The sequence below is a fragment of the Dendropsophus ebraccatus genome, chromosome 5, assembly GCF_027789765.1.
Source record: "Dendropsophus ebraccatus isolate aDenEbr1 chromosome 5, aDenEbr1.pat, whole genome shotgun sequence".
Lineage (NCBI taxonomy): Eukaryota > Metazoa > Chordata > Amphibia > Anura > Hylidae > Dendropsophus > Dendropsophus ebraccatus.
Window position 1 is genome coordinate 1,949,377 of NC_091458.1, and position 25,187 is coordinate 1,974,563.

General features: G+C 47.8%; 1 protein-coding gene across 1 annotated transcript in view; it reads right to left on the bottom strand.

Annotated features, from left to right (window-relative positions):
• Window positions 1–1,844: 1,844 nt before the first annotated feature.
• TRIM3 (tripartite motif containing 3) overlaps window positions 1,845–25,187 on the bottom strand; it is a 102,440-nt gene continuing 79,097 nt past the window's right edge. The window contains exon 13 of the mRNA XM_069969296.1: window positions 1,845–3,423. Coding sequence (XP_069825397.1) covers window positions 3,271–3,423 — 153 coding nt within the window. The 3' untranslated portion in view covers window positions 1,845–3,270. The remainder of the gene's footprint in view (window positions 3,424–25,187) is intronic.

Consider the following 25,187-nt stretch of genomic DNA (forward strand, 5'->3'; position numbering starts at 1 on the left):
AAAGTAACAATTATGTTGGGGAACTTTGAGTGGATATTATTGGTTTCCTTATATTTATTACCCAGAATTCTTTAGACACCAAAGAGCAGCTGGTGTGATCGCCAACAGTCGCCTCAGTGTCAGGCTGATGCCACAGCTGGACTTCTGAAAGACCCCTGCCCCACCCCCGAGCTTACACTCTACCGCGAGACCCCTGCCCCACCCCCGAGCTTACACTCTACCGCGAGACCCCTGCCCCACCCCCGAGCTTACACTCTACCGCGAGACATCTGCCCCACCCCCGAGCTTACACTCTACCGCGAGACCCCTGCCCCACCCCCGAGCTTACACTCTACCGCGAGACCCCTGCCCCACCCCCGAGCTTACACTCTACCGCGAGACCCCTGCCCCACCCCCGAGCTTACACTCTACCGCGAGACCCCTGCCCCACCCCCGAGCTTACACTCTACCGCGAGACCCCTGCCCCACCCCCGAGCTTACACTCTACCGCGAGACCCCTGCCCCACCCCCGAGCTTACACTCTACCGCGAGACATCTGCCCCACCCCCGAGCTTACACTCTACCGCGAGACCCCTGCCCCACCCCCGAGCTTACACTCTACCGCGAGACCCCTGCCCCACCCCCGAGCTTACACTCTACCGCGAGACCCCTGCCCCACCCCCGAGCTTACACTCTACCGCGAGACCCCTGCCTCACCCCCGAGCTTACACTCTACCGCGAGACCCCTGCCCCACCCCCGAGCTTACACTCTACCGCGAGACCCCTGCCCCACCCCCGAGCTTACACTCTACCGCGAGACCCCTGCCTCACCCCCGAGCTTACACTCTACGGCGAGACCCCTGCCCCACCCCCGAGTTTACACTCTACGGCGAGACCCCTGCCCCACCCCCGAGCTTACACTCTACGGCGAGACCCCTGCCCCACCCCCGAGCTTACACTCTACGGCGAGACCCCTGCCCCACCCCCACCCCCACCCCCGAGCTTACACTCTACGGCGAGACTCCTGCCCCACCCCCGAGCTTACACTCTACGGCGAGACCCCTGCCCCACCCCCACCCCCACGCTTACACTCTACGGCGAGACCCCTGCCCCACCCCCGAGCTTACACTCTACGGCGAGACCCCTGCCCCACCCCCGAGCTTACACTCTACGGCGAGACCTCTGCAGCATCTGTTTAAGTGGTATGGAGTAGCTACTATGGCTGCCCTGACAGGTGCACAATGCTCTGCTGACAGGTGCAGGAGAAGAAATCCATCAACGCTTCACAGCAGCAAGAGAAACCGGCCTTAATCCCGTAGGAGAGTGTAGTGGGAATGCTCTACAGTGTGTGTGCGCAAGGAGGGGAAAGTGTCACTTACTGATCTCCATACGGCATTGTGGGCATGCTCTCTAATGTGGGAGGAGCTAAGCTATGACCATTACTTACGCTGCATTTACACGTAACGATTGATCGTTTGCTGCGTTTACACGTACGATTATCGTTCAAATTCGCACGCTAATCGTAGGTGTAAACGCAGCGAACGATCAAACGACGAACGAAAAACTGTTAGTTTTGATCTTTCAACATGTCATCAAATCGTCGTTCAGGCCAATTATCATTTTGTGTAAACGCACCATTAGGCACCTCTATACAAGAGTGCTGTGTATGTACATGGGGAGCAGCTGTGATCTGTACCTCGAGTATTGTGAAGGTCTGTGGAGACTTCTATGAGAACATGTAGTGAGCATGCTTCAATACCAGCAGAATGGTGGATTCTGTGACAAGGAAGAGACGACTGCTGAGGAGAGGAAGGTCAGAGAGAAAACTACACGATGCACATCAGACACCAGGAGGACACAGCGGATGGTTTGTGGTCACTTTCCCTTTAATGTGAGGCAGCACAGAAACCTGGGAGAAGCGAGGGTGCGGTGCTGGGACCCGGACCTGGTGCTGTCACCGCCCCTCCCCCACATTAAGCTGTATCTACAACAACCAAGCAGTCATGCCTCATATGCCCACAACAGCCACAATACATACAAGTGACAGCTCCCTAGGTAACCGTACAATCAGACATCGTCTCATAGATCCAGCAGGAAGACCGTCCTCATGGCAATGTGGCTGTATGCGCACCATCGTACAGGAGCGGCAGAGCCAAGGCTGTCGCCCGGATCCCCGACGTACAGAAGCGGCAGAGCCGAGGCTATAGCCCGGCTTCCCGTCGTACAGGAGCGGCAGAGCCGAGGCTGTCGCCCGGATCCCCGTCGTACAGGAGCGGCAGAGCCAAGGTTGTCACCCGGATCCCCGTCGTACAGGAGCGGCAGAGCCAAGGTTGTCACCCGCATCCCCGTCGTACAGGAGCGGCAGAGCCAAGGCTGTCGCCCGGATTCCCGTCGTACAGGAGCGGCAGAGCCGAGGCTGTAACCTGGATCGCCAGGACCTCTTCGGCTCTGCTACATCTGCCGCCCGGGCCCCACACCGTTTCCTCTCCAGTTGTTTGTGCATGGGACATGGCGAGAAGCAGGAAGTTACATTCACCACAGTGCGTACAAAAGAAACGTAAAAAAACACAAATACATTTAAAAGAACGTAATAAAAATAAGAATAAAAACCCAACATGGAGGCAGACGGGGGACGCGGACCACCACCCAGATCTGCAGGGTTTGGCACCAGGTAAGCGATGGGGTCTACACCACGTCCCACCGTGCTGAAATGATAAAAGGACTCAGCCCTCACCGGCCGGGGGAGGGGGGGTGAATGAGGAGACGGAGCTACACCATGTGGGTAGAGCACACATCACACCACCATCTAGGGTAAATGAGGAGGCGGGGCTACACCAGGTGGGTGGAGCTCACATCATCACTACACCATCTGGGGTGAATGAGAAGGCAGAGCTACACCAGGTGGGCAGAGCTGAGGAAAACGGCATGCTGGGAAACCCTGTAGCCAGCTGAGACCCTGTATACTTGGAGAGGTTACATTCAGCGTCACCCCCCACACACCTGGGCACCATCCGTCATGTGACCCGCGGTGTCCGGGAAACGTTCATCACGTCCATTCCATGGTAGCAGGTGATCAGTGCAATTATCAGAGAGCCGCCATCCATCCACCTTCCTATCCACGTAAACATATAGCAGCGTCCATAGCACAGAGTTCTCCGGAGAGCACGGGGAAGAAAGCGAGGGCGGCAGAAAAGTGGCAGGGGCACCGCGTCCGGCACAAGGACAAGGCGTAGAATGGAGGAGGATGAAGGAGCGGACAGCATCATGTAGGTGGGCAGCGGCCTCCCCCTATCACTGCAGGTACCTGTACACCTTGAAGCAATGGTTCCCAGAGTCAGCGACCACCACGTGACCCTCAGAGGTGAGTGCCAGCCCCTGCGGGCCGTACAGGGGGTCCCCCATAGTGTTAATGTAGGAGAGAAAGGAGCCAGAGCTGTCAAACACCTGAGAAAGAGGAGGAGGATGGGAGAGAAGGAGACAAGAGGTTAATGGAGGAGGCACGATATCACACCTGTACACACACATATAGATAAATATATAATGGAGGAGGCACTATACTGCACCTGTACACACATATACATATATATATATAATGGAGGAGGCACTATACTGCACCTGTACACACATATACATATATATATATATATATATATATATATATATATATATATATATATAATGGAGGAGGCACTATACTGCACCTGTACACACATATATATATATATATATATATATATAATGGAGGAGGCACTATACTGCACCTGTACACACATATATATATATAATGGAGGAGGCACTATACTGCACCTGTACACACACATATAGATAAATATATAATGGAGGAGGCACTATACTGCACCTGTACACACATATATATATAATGGAGGAGGCACTATACTGCACCTGTACACACATATATATATATATATAATGGAGGAGGCACTATACTGCACCTGTACACACATATACATATATATATATAATGGAGGAGGCACTATACTGCACCTGTACACACATATATATATATATATAATGGAGGAGGCACTATACTGCACCTGTACACACATATACATATATATATATAATGGAGGAGGCACTATACTGCACCTGTACACACATATACATATATATATATAATGGAGGAGGCACTATACTGCACCTGTACACACACACACACACACACACATATATATATATATATATATATATATATATATATATATATATATAATGGCCGCGGGAAGAGGTACGTGCCACGGACGTAGTTGTAACACCAAGATGCTGGCACAACGAAGGAACTCCACAAGTTTTCGGCCACTACCACAAAAGCCATAGCAGCCGTTGCCTACCCGAAGGTGACAGAACCCAACAATCAGTCATATTGGGCTCAGTAAGGCCCCAAGCCTGATCATACTATTCCCAGACTTGAACTCCGGAACCATGGCACTATGTACCATCTGAACTTAATCCAGCGGATCACCAGACCTCTGTCCATAGGTTCAAGACTTAAGGATGAGACTCTGGTTACCCTTCTTGGTGAAGTTTCTGTCATAATCGGCTAAACCCCTTGTCCCAGTATCAATGGATTCCGAAAACGCCAGCCATACTGTCTCCAGCTACTCAAAAGACTGAGAATCTGCTAATGCCAGGAAAAGAATTTACCCAGTCAAACATCTGCCAGAAACCGTGGAAACGTGGACAATACCTAGCAGATGACGTCTGAACAGATGGAGAAAGGAGTATCTAGCGATTCTCCAAGGATGAAGAAAATGGCAACATCACAAACCAAACTTGAAGCAAGGAGACCTCGTATTGATGAAACAGCAACAAAGCGACGGGCCTGAGCGGCCTATGGGAGTAGTTACAAAGACGGAAAGGTTGGGAAGGGGGAGCTGGAAATCTTCAGAAAGAGTGAGCCTAAAATAACCAGCTCGTTTTGACTCTCCTCAGCGCTTGTGCCAGTACTAACCCATCTCTTCAATCCATCACTAACTTCTGGCGTCTTCCCATTTCCATACAAACATGCAGCCATCACACCCGTCCTTACACAGCCATCACACCCGTCCTTACACAGCCATCACACCCGTCCTTACACAGCCATCACACCCGTCCTTACACAGCCATCACACCCGTCCTTACACAGCCATCACACCCGTCCTTACACAGCCATCACACCCGTCCTTACACAGCCATCACACCCGTCCTTACACAGCCATCACACCCGTCCTTACACAGCCATCACACCCGTCCTTACACAGCCATCACACCCGTCCTTACACAGCCATCACACCCGTCCTTACACAGCCATCACACCCGTCCTTACACAGCCATCACACCCGTCCTTACACAGCCATCACACCCGTCCTTACACAGCCATCACACCCGTCCTTACACAGCCATCACACCCGTCCTTACACAGCCATCCCTTAACCCTACCTCCTTATCCAGCTACCGCCCCATCTCACTTCTCCCCTTTGCCTCAAAACTCTTGGAACAACATGTCTACTATAAAATATCTTCACACTTTTCATCCAACTAATTTTTTTGACTCCCTGCAATCTGGCTCCCCCCCCCCCACCACTCCACAGAAATTGCCCTCACCATAGTAGCCGAAGCCCTACACCTCTGTGCTCCTTCTCCTTGACCTATCTTCTGCTATCGACACAGTTGACCATTTTCTCCTCTTAAAAATCCTCTCATCCCTTGGTGTCACTAGCCTAGCCCTCTCCTGGATCTCCTCTTACCTCTCCAACCGCACTTTTAGTGTCTCCCACACCCCCTCCTCTCCTCGTCCCCTCACTGTTGGTGTTCCTCAAGGCTCTTTACTCGGGCCTCTTCTCTTCTCATCTATACCTCTGGCCTGGGACATATCATAGAATCCCACAGCTTCAGGTACCACCTATATGCCGATGACACACACATTACCTCTCTGGTCCAGATGTCACTCTGGAATCCTAGATAGCAAAGAGGTGTCTATCGGCCATATCTTCCTCCTTCTCTCACTTTCTAAAACTTAACATGGACAAAACAGAACTAATCATCTTTCCCCCATCTCGCTCCACCCTGCCGTCTAATCTGTCAATACCAATGGCTGCTCTCTTTCCCCTGTCAGCTGCATTTAAACCCCATATTCAGGGTTGGCGGGCAGGCTCCTCTCTCCCTATGTAATACCTGTCCGGCAGGCTCCTCTCTCCCTATGTAATACCTGGCGGGCAGGCTCCTCTCTCCCTATGTAATACCTGGTGGGCAGGCTCCTCTCTCCCTATGTAATACCTGGCGGGCAGGCTCCTCTCTCCCTATGTAATACCTGGCGGGCAGGCTCCTCTCTCCCTATGTAATACCTGGAGGGCAGGCTCCTCTCTCCCTATGTAATACCTGGTGGGCAGGCTCCTCTCTCCCTATGTAATACCTGGTGGGCAGGCTCCTCTCTCCCTATGTAATACCTGGCGGGCAGGCTCCTCTCTCCCTATGTAATACCTGGTGGGCAGGCTCCTCTCTCCCTATGTAATCCCTGGTGGGCAGGCTCCTCTCTCCCTATGTAACCCCTGGCGGGCAGGCTCCTCTCTCCCTATGTAATACCTGGCGGGCAGGCTCCTCTCTCTCCCTATGTTATACCTGGCGGGCAGGCTCCTCTCCCCCTATGTAATACCTGGCGGGCAAGCTCCTCTATCCCTATGTAATGCCTGGCGGGCAGGCTCCTCTCTCCCTATGTAATACCTGGCGGGCAGGCTCCTCTCTCCCTATGTAATACCTGGCGGGCAGGCTCCTCTCTCCCTATGTAATACCTGGCGGGCAGGGTCCTCTCTCCCTATGTAATACCTGGCGGTCAGGCTCCTCTCTCCCTATGTAATACCTGGCGGGCAGGCTCCTCTCTCCCTATGTAATACCTGGTGGGCAGGCTCCTCTCTCCCTATGTAATACCTGGCGGGCAGGCTCCTCTCTCCCTATGTAATACCTGGTGGTCAGGCTCCTCTCTCCCTATGTAATACCTGGCGGGCAGGCTCCTCTCTCCCTATGTAATACCTGGCGGGCGGGCTCCTCTATCCCTATGTAATGCCTGGCGGGCAGGCTCCTCTCTCCCTATGTAATACCTGGCGGGCAGGCTCCTCTCTCCCTATGTAATACCTGGTGGGCAGGCTCCTCTCTCCCTATGTAATACCTGGTGGGCAGGCTCCTCTCTCCCTATGTAATACCTGGCGGGCAGGCTCCTCTCTCCCTATGTAATACCTGGTGGGCAGGGTCCTCTCTCCCTATGTAATACCTGGTGGGCAGGCTCCTCTCTCCCTATGTAATACCTGGCGGGCAGGCTCCTCTCTCCCTATGTAATACCTGGCGGGCAGGGTCCTCTCTCCCTATGTAATACCTGGTGGGCAGGCTCCTCTCTCCCTATGTAATACCTGGTGGGCAGGCTCCTCTCTCCCTATGTAATACCTGGTGGGCAGGCTCCTCTCTCCCTATGTAATACCTGGCGGGCAGGCTCCTCTCTCCCTATGTAATACCTGGTGGGCAGGGTCCTCTCTCCCTATGTAATACCTGGTGGGCAGGCTCCTCTCTCCCTATGTAATACCTGGTGGGCAGGCTCCTCTCTCCCTATGTAATACCTGGTGGGCAGGCTCCTCTCTCCCTATGTAATACCTGGTGGTCAGGCTCCTCTCTCCCTATGTAATACCTGGTGGGCAGGCTCCTCTCTCCCTATGTACCAGCCTGTCTTTTGCCTTCATGTAATGTGTTCTGATCTTGTATTGTTCCTGCCTGTTACCCCCTATCTATTGTATAGCGCTCTGGAATTAAGGGCGAATAATAATAATAATAATAATAATAATAATAATAATAATAATCTTGTGGATCTTCTCCGTTCCAAAGCTGGAAAACCGGACTATGTCCCAAGTGTCTTAGGTTGCGTTCCAAGATGCTTGTTACAGGTTTTGGACCATATTTAGGATACTAGTTCTATAGGGAAATCTCCATAGGGAATTTCAGACGGGGAGTGTGCTGTTCTTCCCTTATATACAGTTAGCGCTTGTGTATGTAACCGGATGGGTTTATTTCAGACCATTAAAGTGTCTTATTATTGTGATGAGAAGGAATGTAGTGTTTTAATGTTGTGTGTGTGTGTGTGTGTACACATTCCCTTGTGTAACTGTCACACCTATGTATACTGTCCGGCCATATACCTCCCCATTAGTGTAAACATTGGAGGATACAGTAGTTTGTTCCTGTTGTTGTCAGACCTTCTAGCGGTAATTGTGAGACCGTGTAGCCATTGTGCTTAACAAATATGTACAAGGCCGGGGAAACTTCTTGTCATGGTGATCAGTGGTCTACATAGACATAGAAGCCTGAATTCCGGCCGCAGAAAACTGACATGTCAGTTTTTTCCCCGGCGCCATTGCAAATAAGGCTATGTTAAACTCCTCAAAACTACGGCCGTAGTTCTGCGGCAAGAACCACGGCCATAGTTTTACGTAGTGTGAACATAGCCTAAATCTTTGAGGTTATAGCAGTCTGCCACTATTATCTATACATCTGTGAGGTTATAGCCGTCTGCCACTATTATCTATACGTCTGTGAGGTTATAGCCGTCTGCCACTATTATCTATAATTCTGTGAGGTTATAGCCGTCTGCCACTATTATCTATACATCTGTGAGGTTATAGCCGTCTGCCACTATTATCTATACATCTGTGAGGTTATAGCCGTCTGCCACTATTATCTATACATCTGTGAGGTTATAGCCGTCTGCCACTATTACCTATACATCTGTGAGGTTATAGCCGTCTGCCACTATTATCTATACATCTGTGAGGTTATAGCCGTCTGCCACTATTATCTATAAGTCTGCGAGGTTATAGCCGTCTGCCACTATTATCTATAAGTCTGTGAGGTTATAGCCGTCTGCCACTATTATCTATACATCTGTGAGGTTATAGCCGTCTGCCACTATTATCTATAATTCTGTGAGGTTATAGCCGTCTGCCACTATTATCTATAAGTCTGTGAGGTTATAGCCGTCTGCCACTATTATCTATACATCTGTGAGGTTATAGCCGTCTGCCACTATTATCTATACATCTGTGAGGTTATAGCCGTCTGCCACCATTATCTATAAGTCTGTGAGGTTATGGACGTCTGCCACTATTATCTATACATCTGTGAGGTTATAGCCGTCTGCCACTATTATCTATAATTCTGTGAGGTTATAGCCGTCTGCCACTATTATCTATAATTCTGTGAGGTTATAGCCGTCTGCCACTATTATCTATAAGTCTGTGAGGTTATAGCCGTCTGCCACTATTATCTATAAGTCTGTGAGGTTATAGCCGTCTGCCACTATTATCTATACATCTGTGAGGTTATAGCCGTCTGCCACTATTATCTATAAGTCTGTGAGGTTATAGCCGTCTGCCACTATTATCTATAAGTCTGTGAGGTTATAGCCGTCTGCCACTATTATCTATAAGACTGTGAGGTTATAGCCGTCTGCCACTATTATCTATACATCTGTGAGGTTATAGCAGTCTGCCACTATTATCTATACATCTGTGAGGTTATAGCCGTCTGCCACTATTATCTATACGTCTGTGAGGTTATAGCCGTCTGCCACTATTATCTATACATCTGTGAGGTTATAGCCGTCTGCCACTATTATCTATAAATCTGTGAGGTTATAGCCGTCTGCCACTATTATCTATAAATATGTGAGGTTATAGCCGTCTGCCACTATTATCTATACGTCTGTGAGGTTATAGCCGTCTGCCACTATTATCTATAAATCTGTGAGGTTATAGCCGTCTGCCACTATTATCTATAAGTCTGTGAGGTTATAGCCGTCTGCCACTATTATCTATACATCTGTGAGGTTATAGCTGTCTGCCACTATTATCTATAAGTCTGTGAGGTTATAGCCGTCTGCCACTATTATCTATAAGTCTGTGAGGTTATAGCCGTCTGCCACTATTATCTATACATCTGTGAGGTTATAGCCGTCTGCCACTATTATCTATAATTCTGTGAGGTTATAGCCGTCTGCCACTATTATCTATACATCTGTGAGGTTATAGCTGTCTGCCACTATTATCTATAAGTCTGTGAGGTTATAGCCGTCTGCCACTATTATCTATAAGTCTGTGAGGTTATAGCCGTCTGCCACTATTATCTATACATCTGTGAGGTTATAGCTGTCTGCCACTATTATCTATAAGTCTGTGAGGTTATAGCCGTCTGCCACTATTATCTATACATCTGTGAGGTTATAGCCGTCTGCCACTATTATCTATACATCTGTGAGGTTATAGCCGTCTGCCACTATTATCTATACATCTGTGAGGTTATAGCCGTCTGCCACTATTATCTATAAGTCTGTGAGGTTATAGCCGTCTGCCACTATTATCTATACGTCTGTGAGGTTATAGCCGTCTGCCACTATTATCTATACATCTGTGAGGTTATAGCCGTCTGCCACTATTATCTATACATCTGTGAGGTTATAGCCGTCTGCCACTATTATCTATACATCTGTGAGGTTATAGCCGTCTGCCACTATTATCTATACATCTGTGAGGTTATAGCCGTCTGCCACTATTATCTATACGTCTGTGAGGTTATAGCCGTCTGCCACTATTATCTATACGTCTGTGAGGTTATAGCCGTCTGCCACTATTATCTATAATTCTGTGAGGTTATAGCCGTCTGCCACTATTATCTATAAGTCTGTGAGGTTATGGACGTCTGCCACTATTATCTATACGTCTGTGAGGTTATAGCAGTCTGCCACTATTATCTATACATCTGTGAGGTTATAGCCGTCTGCCACTATTATCTATAAGTCTGTGAGGTTATAGCCGTCTGCCACTATTATCTATACGTCTGTGAGGTTATAGCCGTCTGCCACTATTATCTATACATCTGTGAGGTTATAGCCTTCTGCCACTATTATCTATACATCTGTGAGGTTATAGCCGTCTGCCGCTATTATCTATACATCTGTGAGGTTATAGCCGTCTGCCACTATTATCTATAAGTCTGTGAGGTTATAGCCGTCTGCCACTATTATCTATACATCTGTGAGGTTATAGCCGTCTGCCACTATTATCTATAAGTCTGTGAGGTTATAGCCGTCTGCCACTATTATACAGGCTACCGGTTACAGTGTAGGCCACGATACCTCAGTAACTACAGGGTTTCATCAGCCATTATTGCTGGATCCAAGTGGAATAAACCCTTGATTCCTATGTCTGGTACAATAGGAGTCTCCTAAAGCTGCTGCTGGTCCGGTCTGTGTATACACTACCGTTAAAAAGTTTGGGGTCACATTGAAATGTCTTTATTCTTGAAGGAAAAGCTCTGTACTTTTCTATGAAGAGAACTTTAAACTAGTCCTAACTTTAAAGAAATACACTCTATAGCAGTGCTTCTCAAACTTTTTCTGCTGGATCCTCACCCAACACACCAAGGCAATGCCTGGGCCTCACCAGAATGACTAAGAGGGTGCCTGGGCCTCACCAAAGTCTATTTAAAAGCTGAAAGTAATGCTAGAGCTACCTTTCACCCATCTTCCAAGCTCTAGATACTAATAAAGCAATTCCTTAATAAATTAATAATGTTGTAAAATGGAGATTTTTGCTAAATGCAAAAGGACTGTGGAGATCATAGTCATTTTTCTGAAAACTGGCTCCCCAGCTGAGCCTCACCAACAACTAGGGGGCGCCTCACAGTTTGAGAAGCACTTCTCTATACATTGCTAATGTGGTAAATGACTATTCTAGCTGCAAATGTCTGGTTTTTGGTGCAATATCTACAGTAGGTATATAGAGGCCCATTTCCAGCAACTATCACTCCAGTCTTCTAATGGTACAACGTGTTTGCTCATTGGCTCAGAAGGCTAATTGATGATTAGAAAACCCTTGTGCAATCATGTTCACACATCTGAAAACAGTCTAGCTGGTTACAGAAGCTACAAAACTGACCTTCCTTTGAGCAGATTGTGTTTCTGGATCATCACATTTGTGGGGTCAATTAAACGCTCAAAATGGCCAGAAAAAGAGAACTTTCATCTGAAACTCGACAGTCTATTCTTGTTCTTAGAAATGAAGGCTATTCCATGCGAGAAATTGCTAAGAAATTGAAGATTTCCTACAACGGTGTGTACTACTCCCTTCAGAGGACAGCACAAACAGGCTCTAACCAGAGTAGAAAAAGAAGTGGGAGGCCGCGTTGCACAACTAAGCAAGAACATAGTCAGGATTATGACTTACCGATAATATGGTTTTCATGAGTCCATCATGACAGCACACCTGGAGATTGGACCCCTGGTCCTAATGGGAACAGGAAACACAGAGATGTTAAAACACTGCCCCTGCCCTCAGCCCCTCAGTGTTTACCAATTACTAAGAACATAGCAACACTAGATATATAAGGGGGGGGTAATAACGGGTGCTGTCATGATGGACTCATGAAAACCGTATTATCGGTAAGTCATAATCCTGACTTTTCACTTCGTCCAATCATGACAGCACACCTGGAGACATACCAGATAATACACGTTTCGCCCGAAAGTTAGATCTTGGGAGGATGCTACATCAAGCTTGTAGTGCCGGAAGAAAGTGTGTGGAGTAGCCCAGGTGGCCGCCTTACAGATCTGCTCGATGGAGGCCGATGATTTTTCCGCCCAGGAGACAGACATGGCTCTTGTAGAGTGGGCTTTCAATCCTTCCGGGATGTCTTTTCCTGAGGCTTTATAGCTTTCAGCTATGGAAAGTTTCAACCACCTGGCGATAGAAGCCTTAGAGGCTTTTTTGCCCTTGTTAGGGCCTTGAAACTGGAGTAGTAGATTTTGGTCTTTTCTCCAGTATTTTGTCACTTTAAAGTAGGTCAATACTGTCCTTCGCACATCTAGTTTATGGAAGAGCGCCTCCTTCTCATTCCTAGGATTATTGCAGAATGTAGGAAGTACAATATCCTGTGACCTGTGGAAATTAGTCACTACCTTGGGTGGGAAAGCTGGATTCAGTTTAAGGATTATCCTGTCATCAAGCACTGTTAGATATGGTTCTTCGATAGAAAGTGCTTGCAATTCAGAAACCCTTCTCGCTGTGGTGATGGCTATGAGAAAGGTTGTTTTCAAAGTAAGTAACTTCAGTGATAGTTCCTTTAGTGGTTCAAACGGGGGGCCTTGTGAGAGCTGAGAGGACAAGGTTAAGATCCCAAGGAAGGGAGAGATTTGAGATCTTTGGTTTTATTCTGGCTACTGCTTTGAAGAATCTCTTCACCCATCTATGCTCAGCTATAGGGGAATCAAAGAAACACCCTAAGGCTTCAGTTTGAACCTTTAGAGTACTAAGGGCTAAACCCTTATCAAGACCATCTTGGAGAAAATCCAAAATCTGTGGGATGTTCGGATTGAGTGGATCTGGGGGGGGGGGGGGTGGTTGGGGGGGAGTCTTTACACCAGCTAAAGAACTTTCTCCAATATTTTAGGTAGATGGAGGAGGTAACGTCTTTTTTACTCTTAAGCATGGTAGAGATGACCTTTGGGGAGAGACCTTTCTTTAGCAGGTATGACTGCTCAGAAGCCAGGCAGCAAGATGCATATGGCCTACGTGTGGATGACTTAGAGGACCCTGGGACAGCAGATTCTTCTCTTGAGGAAGTAGAATTGGTCCGTCTATGCAAAGATCTTTTAGGAGGGAGAACCAACCCCTTTTGGGCCATAGTGGAGCTATGAATATGACCTGAGCATGCTCCGCCCGGATCTTTTGTAGAGCTCTTGGTATTACTGGAAGTGGAGGGATACAACAGGCCCTGGTCCCACGGTTGTTGAAGAGCGTCTACTGCATCCAGGTTGTCTGCCGGATTCAGGGAGAAAAATGAGGTTACCTTTCGATTTTTCTTGTTGGCAAACAGATCTGTCCGAGGTGTTCCCCATTTTCTTTCTAGGTACTGGAATACCTCTGGATTCAGACTCCATTTTCCCGGGTGGACAGTCTGCCTGCTTAAGTAGTCCGCTATCACATTGTCCGTGCCTTTCAGGTGAACCGCTGAGATAGATTTTAGATGTATCTCTGCCCAGTGGAACAGCTTTTCGGCTAGACACTGTAGCAGGTTGTGACGTGTTCCTCCCTGATGATTGATGAAGGCCACCGTGGTCGCATTGTCTGAGTAGACTTTTACATGCCTTTGGGAGAGGTAGGTTTCTGCCGCTTTTAGGGCTTCCAGTACTGCCTTCAGTTCCCGCACGTTTAACGAGCAGGACCGAATCTGCTGAGACCATGTGCCTTGAAGGTATAGGTCGTTGCAGTGGGCGCCCCATCGCCTGAGACTGGCATATGTCGTTAGGGTGATTATTTCTGGAGGCTGCCACAGAAGGCCCTTGTTGAGATTTGTCTCCTTCATCCACCATCTCAAGGACTCCTTCACCTGTTTGGGTAGTGCCATCCTTTTGTCCAATGACTTTGGAGTGCGGTCCCATACCTGTAGGATTTTTGACTGTAGGCAGCGGGAGTGGCTCTGTGCCCATGGGACAGCTGGAATGCAGGATGTCATGGATCCTAATACAGACATCGCATCTCTTATCGTGGTGAACTCCTTCCTGTGGAAGTCCCTGAATTTCTGAAGGAGACATGAGATTTTTTCTTGGGGAAGATAAGTTACCTGGTGCTCCGCGTCCAGAAGCATCCCCAGAAACTTCTTCTTGTGGGATGGAGACATGTCCGATTTCTGAAAATTGACAATCCATCCTGCTTCTTGGAGAGAAAATATCGTTAGGTTGAGATGTGATTCTAACGTCTCTCTTGTCTTGGCTATTATCAGGAGATCGTCCAGATAAGGGATGATCGTGACTCCTTTTTGTCTCAGGTATGCTACTTATTCTACCATGACTTTTGTAAATATTCGGGGCACAGATGATATCCCAAACGGAAGTGCCCTGAATTGAAAATGGTGAATTACATCCCCATGAGGGAGGGCGAACCGTAGATATTTCTGGTGAGGTTCTTAGATGGGGATGTGGAAGTACGCATCCTTTAGGTCTATAGTCACTAGCCAGGCATCCTTTGGTATTAGAGGGATGGCAGTCCTTAGGGTCTCCATTTTGAACCTTTTGTATATAATTGTGCGGTTCAGAGACTTCAGGTTTATGATAGTGCGGCATGAGCCGTTCGGCTTTTGTACTAGGAACAGTGTTGAATAGTGTCCCACCCCCTGATGATCTGGGGAAACCTGAACTATGGCCTCTAGATGAAGGAGCTCCTGGATGCCTGACCACAGTCGAGAATCTAGTAGTTCTGATCCGAGATTCGTGATACAAAATTTTGGGGGAGGGGATTTGGCAAATTCTATTTTGTAACCCCTTTCTATGGTGTTCAGTATGAAGGGGTTGTCCGTGATAGCTGTCCACTGATGGACAAAACAGGACAGCCTCCCTCCCACCGGAGTGGTGTCACTGTTTCTTGTTAGAGGAATTGGGATTGAGTAGGAACTCTCTCCCTTTTCCTCCTTTAGGGTAGCTCCATCTACCCGACTTGCCTTTTCCCTTATACTCTTTTTGTCTTTGAGTGTAGGGACGAAAATTCTTTTTACCTGTAGCCTTTTTCTCTTCCGGGAAATCCTTCTTTTTATCCGCAGCATGTTCAAGGATGGTATCTAGGAATGCCCCAAAAACCAGATTACCTTGACAAGTGATGGAGCACAGCTTGGCCTTGGAAAGCGTGTCACCTTGCCAGTTTTTCAGCCATAAGGCTCTCCTCACGGAGTTTGGGATGGCTGCGGCTTTAGCTGAAAACCGAATAGACTCTGCGGAAACATCAACAAGAAATGCAGAGTTTCAACATAGGGACGGAGTTTAGGATATTCTCTCTAGGGGTTTTCCCTTTTAGATGGGTCTCTAACTGTTGTAGCCATATAAACATAGCTCTAGCCACACTTGTGGCGGCAATATTGGGGTTGAGAGAGGCGATGGCTGCATCCCAGTAAACCCTCCATTTTACGGTCCATAGAGTCTTTTAGTTGTGAGGCATCCTCGAAAGGTAGAGCGTTTTTTTCACCACTTTAGACACCTGAACATCAATCTTTGGGGTCTCAGCCCAGAGTTTGGTGTCTTCCTCATCAAATGGAAGTCTAGCTCTAAATTCTTTTACATTTAGAAGCCTTTTCTCGGGATCACGCCACTCTTCTTGTACCAGACCCTTAATGGTTTCGTGTACGGGGAATACACGTCTTTTCTTAGGCCTTAATCCAGCAAACATCACATCCTGTATGCCAGCTGTCTCCTCCACATCTACAATGCCCATAGTACTCCTAACGGCACTAAGGAGTGTGTCTATGTCCTCAGAGGAAAAGTAATACCTCTTACTTTCCTGCACAGGTGTACTTTTTTCAGGTTCTTCTGCCCCGGACTCTTTAGCGGATGACAAAATGTTCTCATCAGAGTCAGAATCAGAGATAATTCTTCTGGCCCGTTTAGGAGGGGGTTCAGGAGAATGAGAGCTCTGTTTAGACAGGGCAGCAGGGACTGATGCTTGAACCTGATTAGTAATTACATCCTTCAATTGTTCAATCAAAGGAGGAGTCTCCTGTTGGACTACTTTTGTGGTACAGGCATCACACAATAGTTTGGTATAATTCTCAGGAAGATGTTGGCCACATAAAGCACAAGTATTTTCAGACTTGGACCTCTTCCTGGCTTCCTTGTCTCCCTAAGGAGAGAGGGAGACCAGATTAAACGCCTCTACAAAAGAGTAAGTGAACCCCCTAAGGGACCGTTACTCACTGGGCTGGGGGAAGAGCTGAGCTCTGCAGAGTCTGGGCGGGATGCTGATCGTCCGTCCATCGCAGCACAGAAGGGGTAAGAGTAAATCTCCTCTTACCTTTATAGCAGACCTCAGACCAGTTGTTTGAATTTGGCGCCAAGTTCCGCGCCGGCGTCCCGCCCTCCACGCTTCTCCCCAGCGGCGGCATCTCTCGATGAGCCGCCATCTTGGGGGCGGAGCTTCCGGTCCCAGGATGCATAGCGGCGCGCTGTAATGACGTCAGACGCCACGCACGCCGCCAGCCCCCGGAAGTGACCAGGGGACCGGCCATAGCACACCCGCGGCCCGGCAGAGACCACCACGCTGGGCTCCCCGGCCACCCAAACCCCCGTGGAGCGCAGCAGCCGGAGGAACCAGGAGGCACGATGTCGCGCGGTACGGCCACACGGAGAGGGGACGTAGAAGATCCCGGCCGCCTGCCCGATCAGGAGAGGTAATAACCCTCTGCGCACTGTTCTGAATGGGAACAGGAAAACACTGAGGGGCTGAGGGGAGGGGCGGTGTTTTAACCTCCCTGTGTTTCCTGTTCCCATTAGGACCAGGGGTCCAATCTCCAGGTGTGCTCTCATGATTGGACGAAGTGAAAAAGCACATTAGAGTCTCTAGTTTGTGAAACAGACGTCTCACAGGTCCCAACTGGCATCTTCATTACATAGGACCCGCAAAACACCAGCGTCACCATCTACAGGGAAGAGGCGGCTGCCGGATTGTGGCCTTCAGGGCAGAGGGGCAAAGAAAAAGCCATATCTGAGACTGGCCAATAAAAGAAGAAGAGTAAGATGGGCAAAAGAACACAGAGATTGGGCAGAGGAAGACGGGAAAAAGTGTGATGGAAGAACAATGTTATTTCACATACAAATCAGTATTTCTAACCTTGTCAACGTCTTGTCTCTATTTTCTATTCATTACACAACGTACGGTGGTGAAGAAGTGCGACTACATGGAAAACACTAAATTGTTTGGGTGACCCTCCCAGCCTCTATATACCATATATAAGCGGACAGTGACTCCCAGCCTCTATATACCTTATATAAGAGGACAGTAACCCCCCAGCCTCTATATACCATATATAAGAGGACAGTGACCCCCCCAGCCTCTATATACCATATATAAGAGGACAGTGACCCCCCCCCAGCCTCTATATACCATATATAAGAGGACAGTAACCCCCCAGCCTCTATATACCATATATAAGAGGACAGTGACCCCCCCAGCCTCTATATACCATATATAAGAGGACAGTGACCCCCCCAGCCTCTATATACCATATATAAGAGGACAGTGACCCCCCAGCCTCTATATACCATATATAAGAGGACAGTGACCCCCCCACACCTCTATATACCATATATAAGAGAACAGTGACCCCCCAGCCTCTATATACCATATATAAGAGGACAGTAACCCCCCAGCCTCTATATACCATATATAATAGAACAGTGACCCCCCAGCCTCTATATACCATATATAAGAGGACAGAGACCCCCCCCAGCCTCCATATACCATATATAAGAGAACAGTAACCCCCCAGCCTCTATATACCATATATAAGCGGACAGTGACCCCCCCAGCCTCTATATACCATATATAAGCATACAGTGACCCCCCAGCCTCTATATACCATATATAAGAGGACAGTGACCCCCCAGCCTCTATATACCATATATAAGAGGACAGTAACCCCCCCAGCCTCTATATACCATATATAAGAGGACAGTGACCCCCAGCCTCTATATACCATATATAAGAGGACAGTGACCCCCCAGCCTCTATATACCATATATAAGAGGACAGTGACCCCCAGCCTCTATATACCATATATAAGAGGACAGTAACCCCCCAGCCTCTATATACCATATATAATAGAACAGTGACCCCCCAGCCTCTATATACCATATATAAGAGGACAGAGACCCCCCCCAGCCTCCATATACCATATATAAGAGAACAGTAACCCCCCAGCCTCTATATACCATATATAAGCGGACAGTGACCCCCCAGCCTCTATATACCATATATAAGAGGACAGTGATCCCCCAGCCTCTATATACCATATATAAGAGGACAGTAACCCCCAGCCTCTATATACCTTATATAAGAGGACAGAGACCCCCCCCAGCCTCTATATACCATATATAAGAGGACAGTAACCCCCCAGCCTCTATATACCATATATAAGCGGACAGTGACCCCCCAGCCTCTATATACCATATATAAGAGAACAGTAACCCCCCAGCCTCTATATACCATATATAACAGTGATCCCCAGCCTCTATATACCATATATAAGAGAACAGTAACCCCCCAGCCTCCATATACCATATATAAGAGAACAGTAACCCCCCAGCCTCTATATACCATATATAAGAGGACAGTAACCCCCAGCCTCTATATACCTTATATAAGAGGACAGAGACCCCCCCCAGCCTCTATATACCATAAGAGGACAGTAACCCCCCAGCCTCTATATACCATATATAAGAGGACAGTGACCCCCCAGCCTCTATATACCATATATAAGAGGACAGTGACCCCCCCCCAGCCTCTATATACCATATATAAGCGGACAGTGACCCCCCAGCCTCTATATACCATATATAAGAGGACAGTGACCCCCCCCCAGCCTCTATATACCATATATAAGAGGACAGTGACCCCCCCAGCCTCTATATACCGTATATAAGAGGACAGTGACCCCCCCCAGCCTCTATATACCGTATATAAGAGGACAGTGACCCCCCCCAGCCTCTATATACCATATATAAGAGGACAGTGACCCCCCCCCAGCCTCTATATACCATATATAAGAGGACAGTGACCCCCCCCAGCCTCTATATACCATATATAAGAGGACAGTGACCCCCCCCAGCCTCTATATATCATATATAAGAGGACAGTGACCCCCCCAGCCTCTATATACCATATATAAGAGGACAGTATCCCCCCAGCCTCTATATACCATATATAAGAGGACAATGACCCCCCCAGACTCTATATACCATATATAAGAGGACAGTGACCCCCCAGACTCTATATACCATATATAAGAGGACAGTGACCCCCCAGCCTCTATATACCATATATAAGAGGACAGTGACCCCCCCAGCCTCAATATACCATATATAAGAGGACAGTGACCCCCCCAGCCTCTATATACCATATATAAGAGGACAGTGACCCCCCCGCCTCTATATACCATATATAAGAGGACAGTGACCCCCCCGCCTATATATACCATATATAAGAGGACAGTGACCCCCCCAGCTTCTATATACCATATATAAGGGGACAGTGACCCCCCCAGCCTCTATATACCATATATAAGAGGACAGTGACCCCCCCGCCTATATATACCATATATAAGAGGACAGTGACCCCCCCAGCTTCTATATACCATATATAAGAGGACAGTAACCCCCCCGCCTATATATACCATATATAAGAGGACAGTAACCCCCCAGCCTCTATATACCATATATAAGAGGACAGTGACCCCCCAGCCTCTATATACCATATATAAGAGGACAGTGACCCCCCCACCGCTATATACCATATATAAGAGGACAGTGACCCCCCAGACTCTATATACCATATATAAGAGGACAGTGACCCCCCCAGCCTCAATATACCATATATAAGAGGACAGTGACCCCCCCACCGCTATATACCATATATAAGAGGACAGTGACCCCCCCAGCCTCTATATACCATATATAAGAGGACAGTAACCCCCCAGCCTCTATATACCTTATATAAGAGGACAGTAACCCCCCAGCCTCTATATACCATATATAAGAGGACAGTGACCCCCCCAGCCTCTATATACCATATATAAGAGGACAGTGACCCCCCCCCACCTCTATATACCATATATAAGAGGACAGTGACCCCCCCAGCCTCTATATACCATATATAAGAGGACAGTGACCCCCCCCACCTCTATATACCATATATAAGAGAACAGTGACCCCCCAGCCTCTATATACCATATATAACAGTGATCCCCAGCCTCTATATACCATATATAAGAGGACAGTGACCCCCCCACCTCTATATACCATATATAAGAGGACAGTGATCCCCCAGCCTCTATATACCTTATATAAGAGGACAGTGACCCCCCCAGCCTCTATATACCATATATAAGAGGACAGTGACCCCCCAGCCTCTATATACCATATATAAGAGGACAGTGACCCCCCCAGCCTCTATATACCATATATAACAGTGATCCCCAGCCTCTATATACCATATATAAGAGGACAGTGATCCCCCAGCCTCTATATACCATATATAAGAGAACAGTAACCCCCCAGCCTCTATATACCATATATAAGAGAACAGTAACCCCCCAGCCTCTATATACCATATATAAGCGGACAGTGACCCCCCTCAGCCTCTATATACCATATATAAGAGGACAGTGACCCCCAGCCTCTATATACCATATATAAGCGGACAGTGACCCCCAGCCTCTATATACCATATATAAGAGGACAGTGACCCCCCGCCTATATATACCGTATATAAGAGGACAGTAACCCCCCCGCCTATATATACCGTATATAAGAGGACAGTAACCCCCCCGCCTATATATACCATATATAAACAGACAGTAACCCCCCAGCCTCTATATACCATATATAAGAGGACAGTGACCCCCCAGCCTCTATATACCATATATAAGAGGACAGTGACCCCCCAGCCTCTATATACCATATATAAGAGGACAGTGACCCCCCAGCCTCTATATACCATATATAAGAGGACAGTGACCCCCCCCGCCTATATATACCGTATATAAACAGACAGTGACCCCCCCAGCCTCTATATACCATATATAAGAGGACAGTGACCCCCCAGCCTCTATATACCATATATAAGTGGACAGTGACCCCCCCAGCCTCTATATACCATATATAAGAGGACAGTGACCCCCCAGCCTCTATATACCATATATAAGAGGACAGTGACCCCCCCGCCTCTATATACCATATATAAGAGGACAGTGACCCCCCCCAGCCTCTATATACCATATATAAGAGGACAGTGACCCCCCCCGCCTTTATATACCATATATAAGAGGACAGTGACCCCCCAGCCTCTATATAACATTTATAAGAGGACAGTGACCCCCCAGCCTCTATATACCATATATAAGAGGACAGTGACCCCCCCAGCCTCTATATACCATATATAAGAGGACAGTGACCACCCCGCCTATATATACCATATATAAGAGGACAGTGACCCCCCCGCCTATATATACCGTATATAAGAGGACAGTAACCCCCCCGCCTATATATACCGTATATAAGAGGACAGTAACCCCCCCGCCTATATATACCGTATATAAGAGGACAGTAACCCCCCCGCCTATATATACCATATATAAGAGGACAGTGACCCCCCAGCCTCTATATACCATATATAAGAGGACAGTGACCCCCCAGCCTCTATATACCGTATATAAGAGGACAGTGACCCCCCACCTATATATACTGTATATAAGCAGACAGTGACCCCCCCCCCCCGCCTCTATATCTATATCATAAAAATTAAAGTCTGTCCTTCTGTCTGTCCTCTATAGACTTCCAAACGCCTGAACTGTTTGACCCCAAATTTGGCACACAGATACATTGGGTGCCCGGGAAGGTTATTGCGAAGGTCCCGTCCCCTCCAGATGTACAGGAGGGGAGGGGGAGGGGAAAGAGAGGCGCCCCATAGAGATGAATGGGAAAATCTCCTCACTGCACACACAGGTGATATAATTAGCTGCAGCAGAGACGGCAGTTGGAGCCTTAGCAACCAATAGGATTACTGCTTTCATTTTCACAGGGAGCAATGGTTGCTAGGGAAGCTGCCTCACAACATCCACAGTAATAACTGGTAGACCCCCTACTCCATCTATACAGTACAGGTATACAGGACCCCCTACTCCATCTATACAGTACAGGTATACAGGACCCCCTACTCCATCTATACAGTACATGTATATACAGGACCCCCTACTCCATCTATACAGTACATGTATATACAGGACCCCCTACTCCATCTATACAGTACAGGTATATACAGGACCCCCTACTCCATCTATACAGTACATGTATATACAGGGCCCCCTACTCCATCTATACAGTACATATATACAGGACCCCCTACTCTATCTATACAGTACAGGTATACAGGACCCCCTACTCCATCTATACAGTACATGTATACAGGACCCCCTACTCCAACTATACAGTACATGTATACAGGACCCCCTACTCCATCTATACAGTACATGTATACAGGACCCCCTACTCCAACTATACAGTACATGTATACAGGACCCCCTACTCCATCTATACAGTACATGTATATACAGGACCCCCTACTCCATCTATACAGTACATGTATACAGGACCCCCTACTCCATCTATACAGTACATGTATATACAGGACCCCCTACTCCATCTATACAGTACATGTATATACAGGACCCCCTACTCCATCTATACAGTACATGTATACAGGACCCCCTACTCCATCTATACAGTACATGTATACAGGACCCCCTACTCCATCTATACAGTACATGTATACAGGACCCCCTACTCCATCTATACAGTACATGTATATACAGGACCCCCTACTCCATCTATACAGTACATGTATATACAGGACCCCCTACTCCATCTATACAGTACATGTATATACAGGACCCCCTACTCCAACTATACAGTACATGTATACAGGACATTACAGGTATACAGGACCCCCTACTCTTACTATACAGTACATGTATACAGGGCAGTATTACCAGCTGCTGCCCTAAGCGCTAAACCTGAGGACACCCCATCCTCACTCACCAATTAGCATCAGGATTGGTAGGTAATAGCTCCAGACATCACATTTAACACCGCCACACCAGACCTGACCAATACCGCCATACTGTGACTGGATAACACCGCCATACCAGACCTGACCAATACCGCCATACTGTGACTGGATAACCCCACCATACCAGACCAATACCGCCATACTGTGACTGGATAACACCGCTATACCAGACCTGACCAATACCACCATACTGTGACTGGATAACACCGCCATACCAGACCTGACCAATACCGCCATACTGTGACTGGATAACCCCACCATACCAGACCAATACCGCCATACTGTGACTGGATAACACTGCTATACCAGACCTGACCAATACCACCATACTGTGACTGGATAACACCACCATACCAGACCTGACCAATACCGCCATTCTGTGACTGGATAACACTGCCACACCAGACCTGACCAATACCGCCATACTGTGACTGGATTACACCGCCACAGCACCTCCACCAACTCTATACTACAGGTATACAGAACCCCAAACTATACACTACAGGTATTCAGGACCCCAAAACTATACACTACAGGTATACAGGAACTCCACCAACTATATACTACAGGTATACAGGAACTCCACCAACTATATACTACAGGTATACAGGACCCCCAAACTATATACTTCAGGTATACAAGACCTCCACCAACTCTATACTACAGGTATACAGCACCTCTACCAACTCTATACTACAGGTATACAGGACCCCCTATACACACTGACACTTTATACCCGGGCAGCGCCGGGTACATTTTCTAGTACCATATATAAGCAGACAGTGACCCCCCCCAGCCTCTATATACCATATATAAATGAGGACAATGACCCCCCAGCCTCTATATACCGTATATAAGTAGACAGTGACCCCCATCCTCTATATACCATATATAAGAGGACAGTGACCCCCCAGCCGCTATATACCATATATAAGAGGACAGTGACCCCCCAGCCTCTATATACCATATATAAGAGGACAGTGACCCCCCCAGCCTCTATATACCATATATAAGGGGACAATGACCCCCCGCCTCTATATACCATATATAAGCAGACAATGACCCATTCGCCTCTATATACCATTTATAAGAGGACAGTGACACCCCCCCCCGCCTCTATATCTATATCATAAAAATCAAAGTCTGTCTGTCTGTCCTCTATAGACTTCCAAACACCTGAACCGTTTGACCCCAAATTTGGCCCACAGATACATTGGGTGCCCGGGAAGGTTTTAGCGAAGGTCCCGACCCCGCCAGATGTACAGGTGGGGAGTGGGAGAGGGAAGAGCGGCGCCCCATAGAGATTAATGGGAAAATCTCCTCACTGCACACACATAATTAGCTGCAGCTCCCCAGCAGTAATGGCAGTTGGGAGCCTTAGCAACCAATAGGATTACTGCTTTTATTTTCACAAGGAGTTGTGGTTGCTTGGGAAGTTGCCTCACAACATTAACAGAAATAACTGGTAGACCCCCTACTCCATCTATACAGTACATGTATACAGGGCCCCCTACTCCA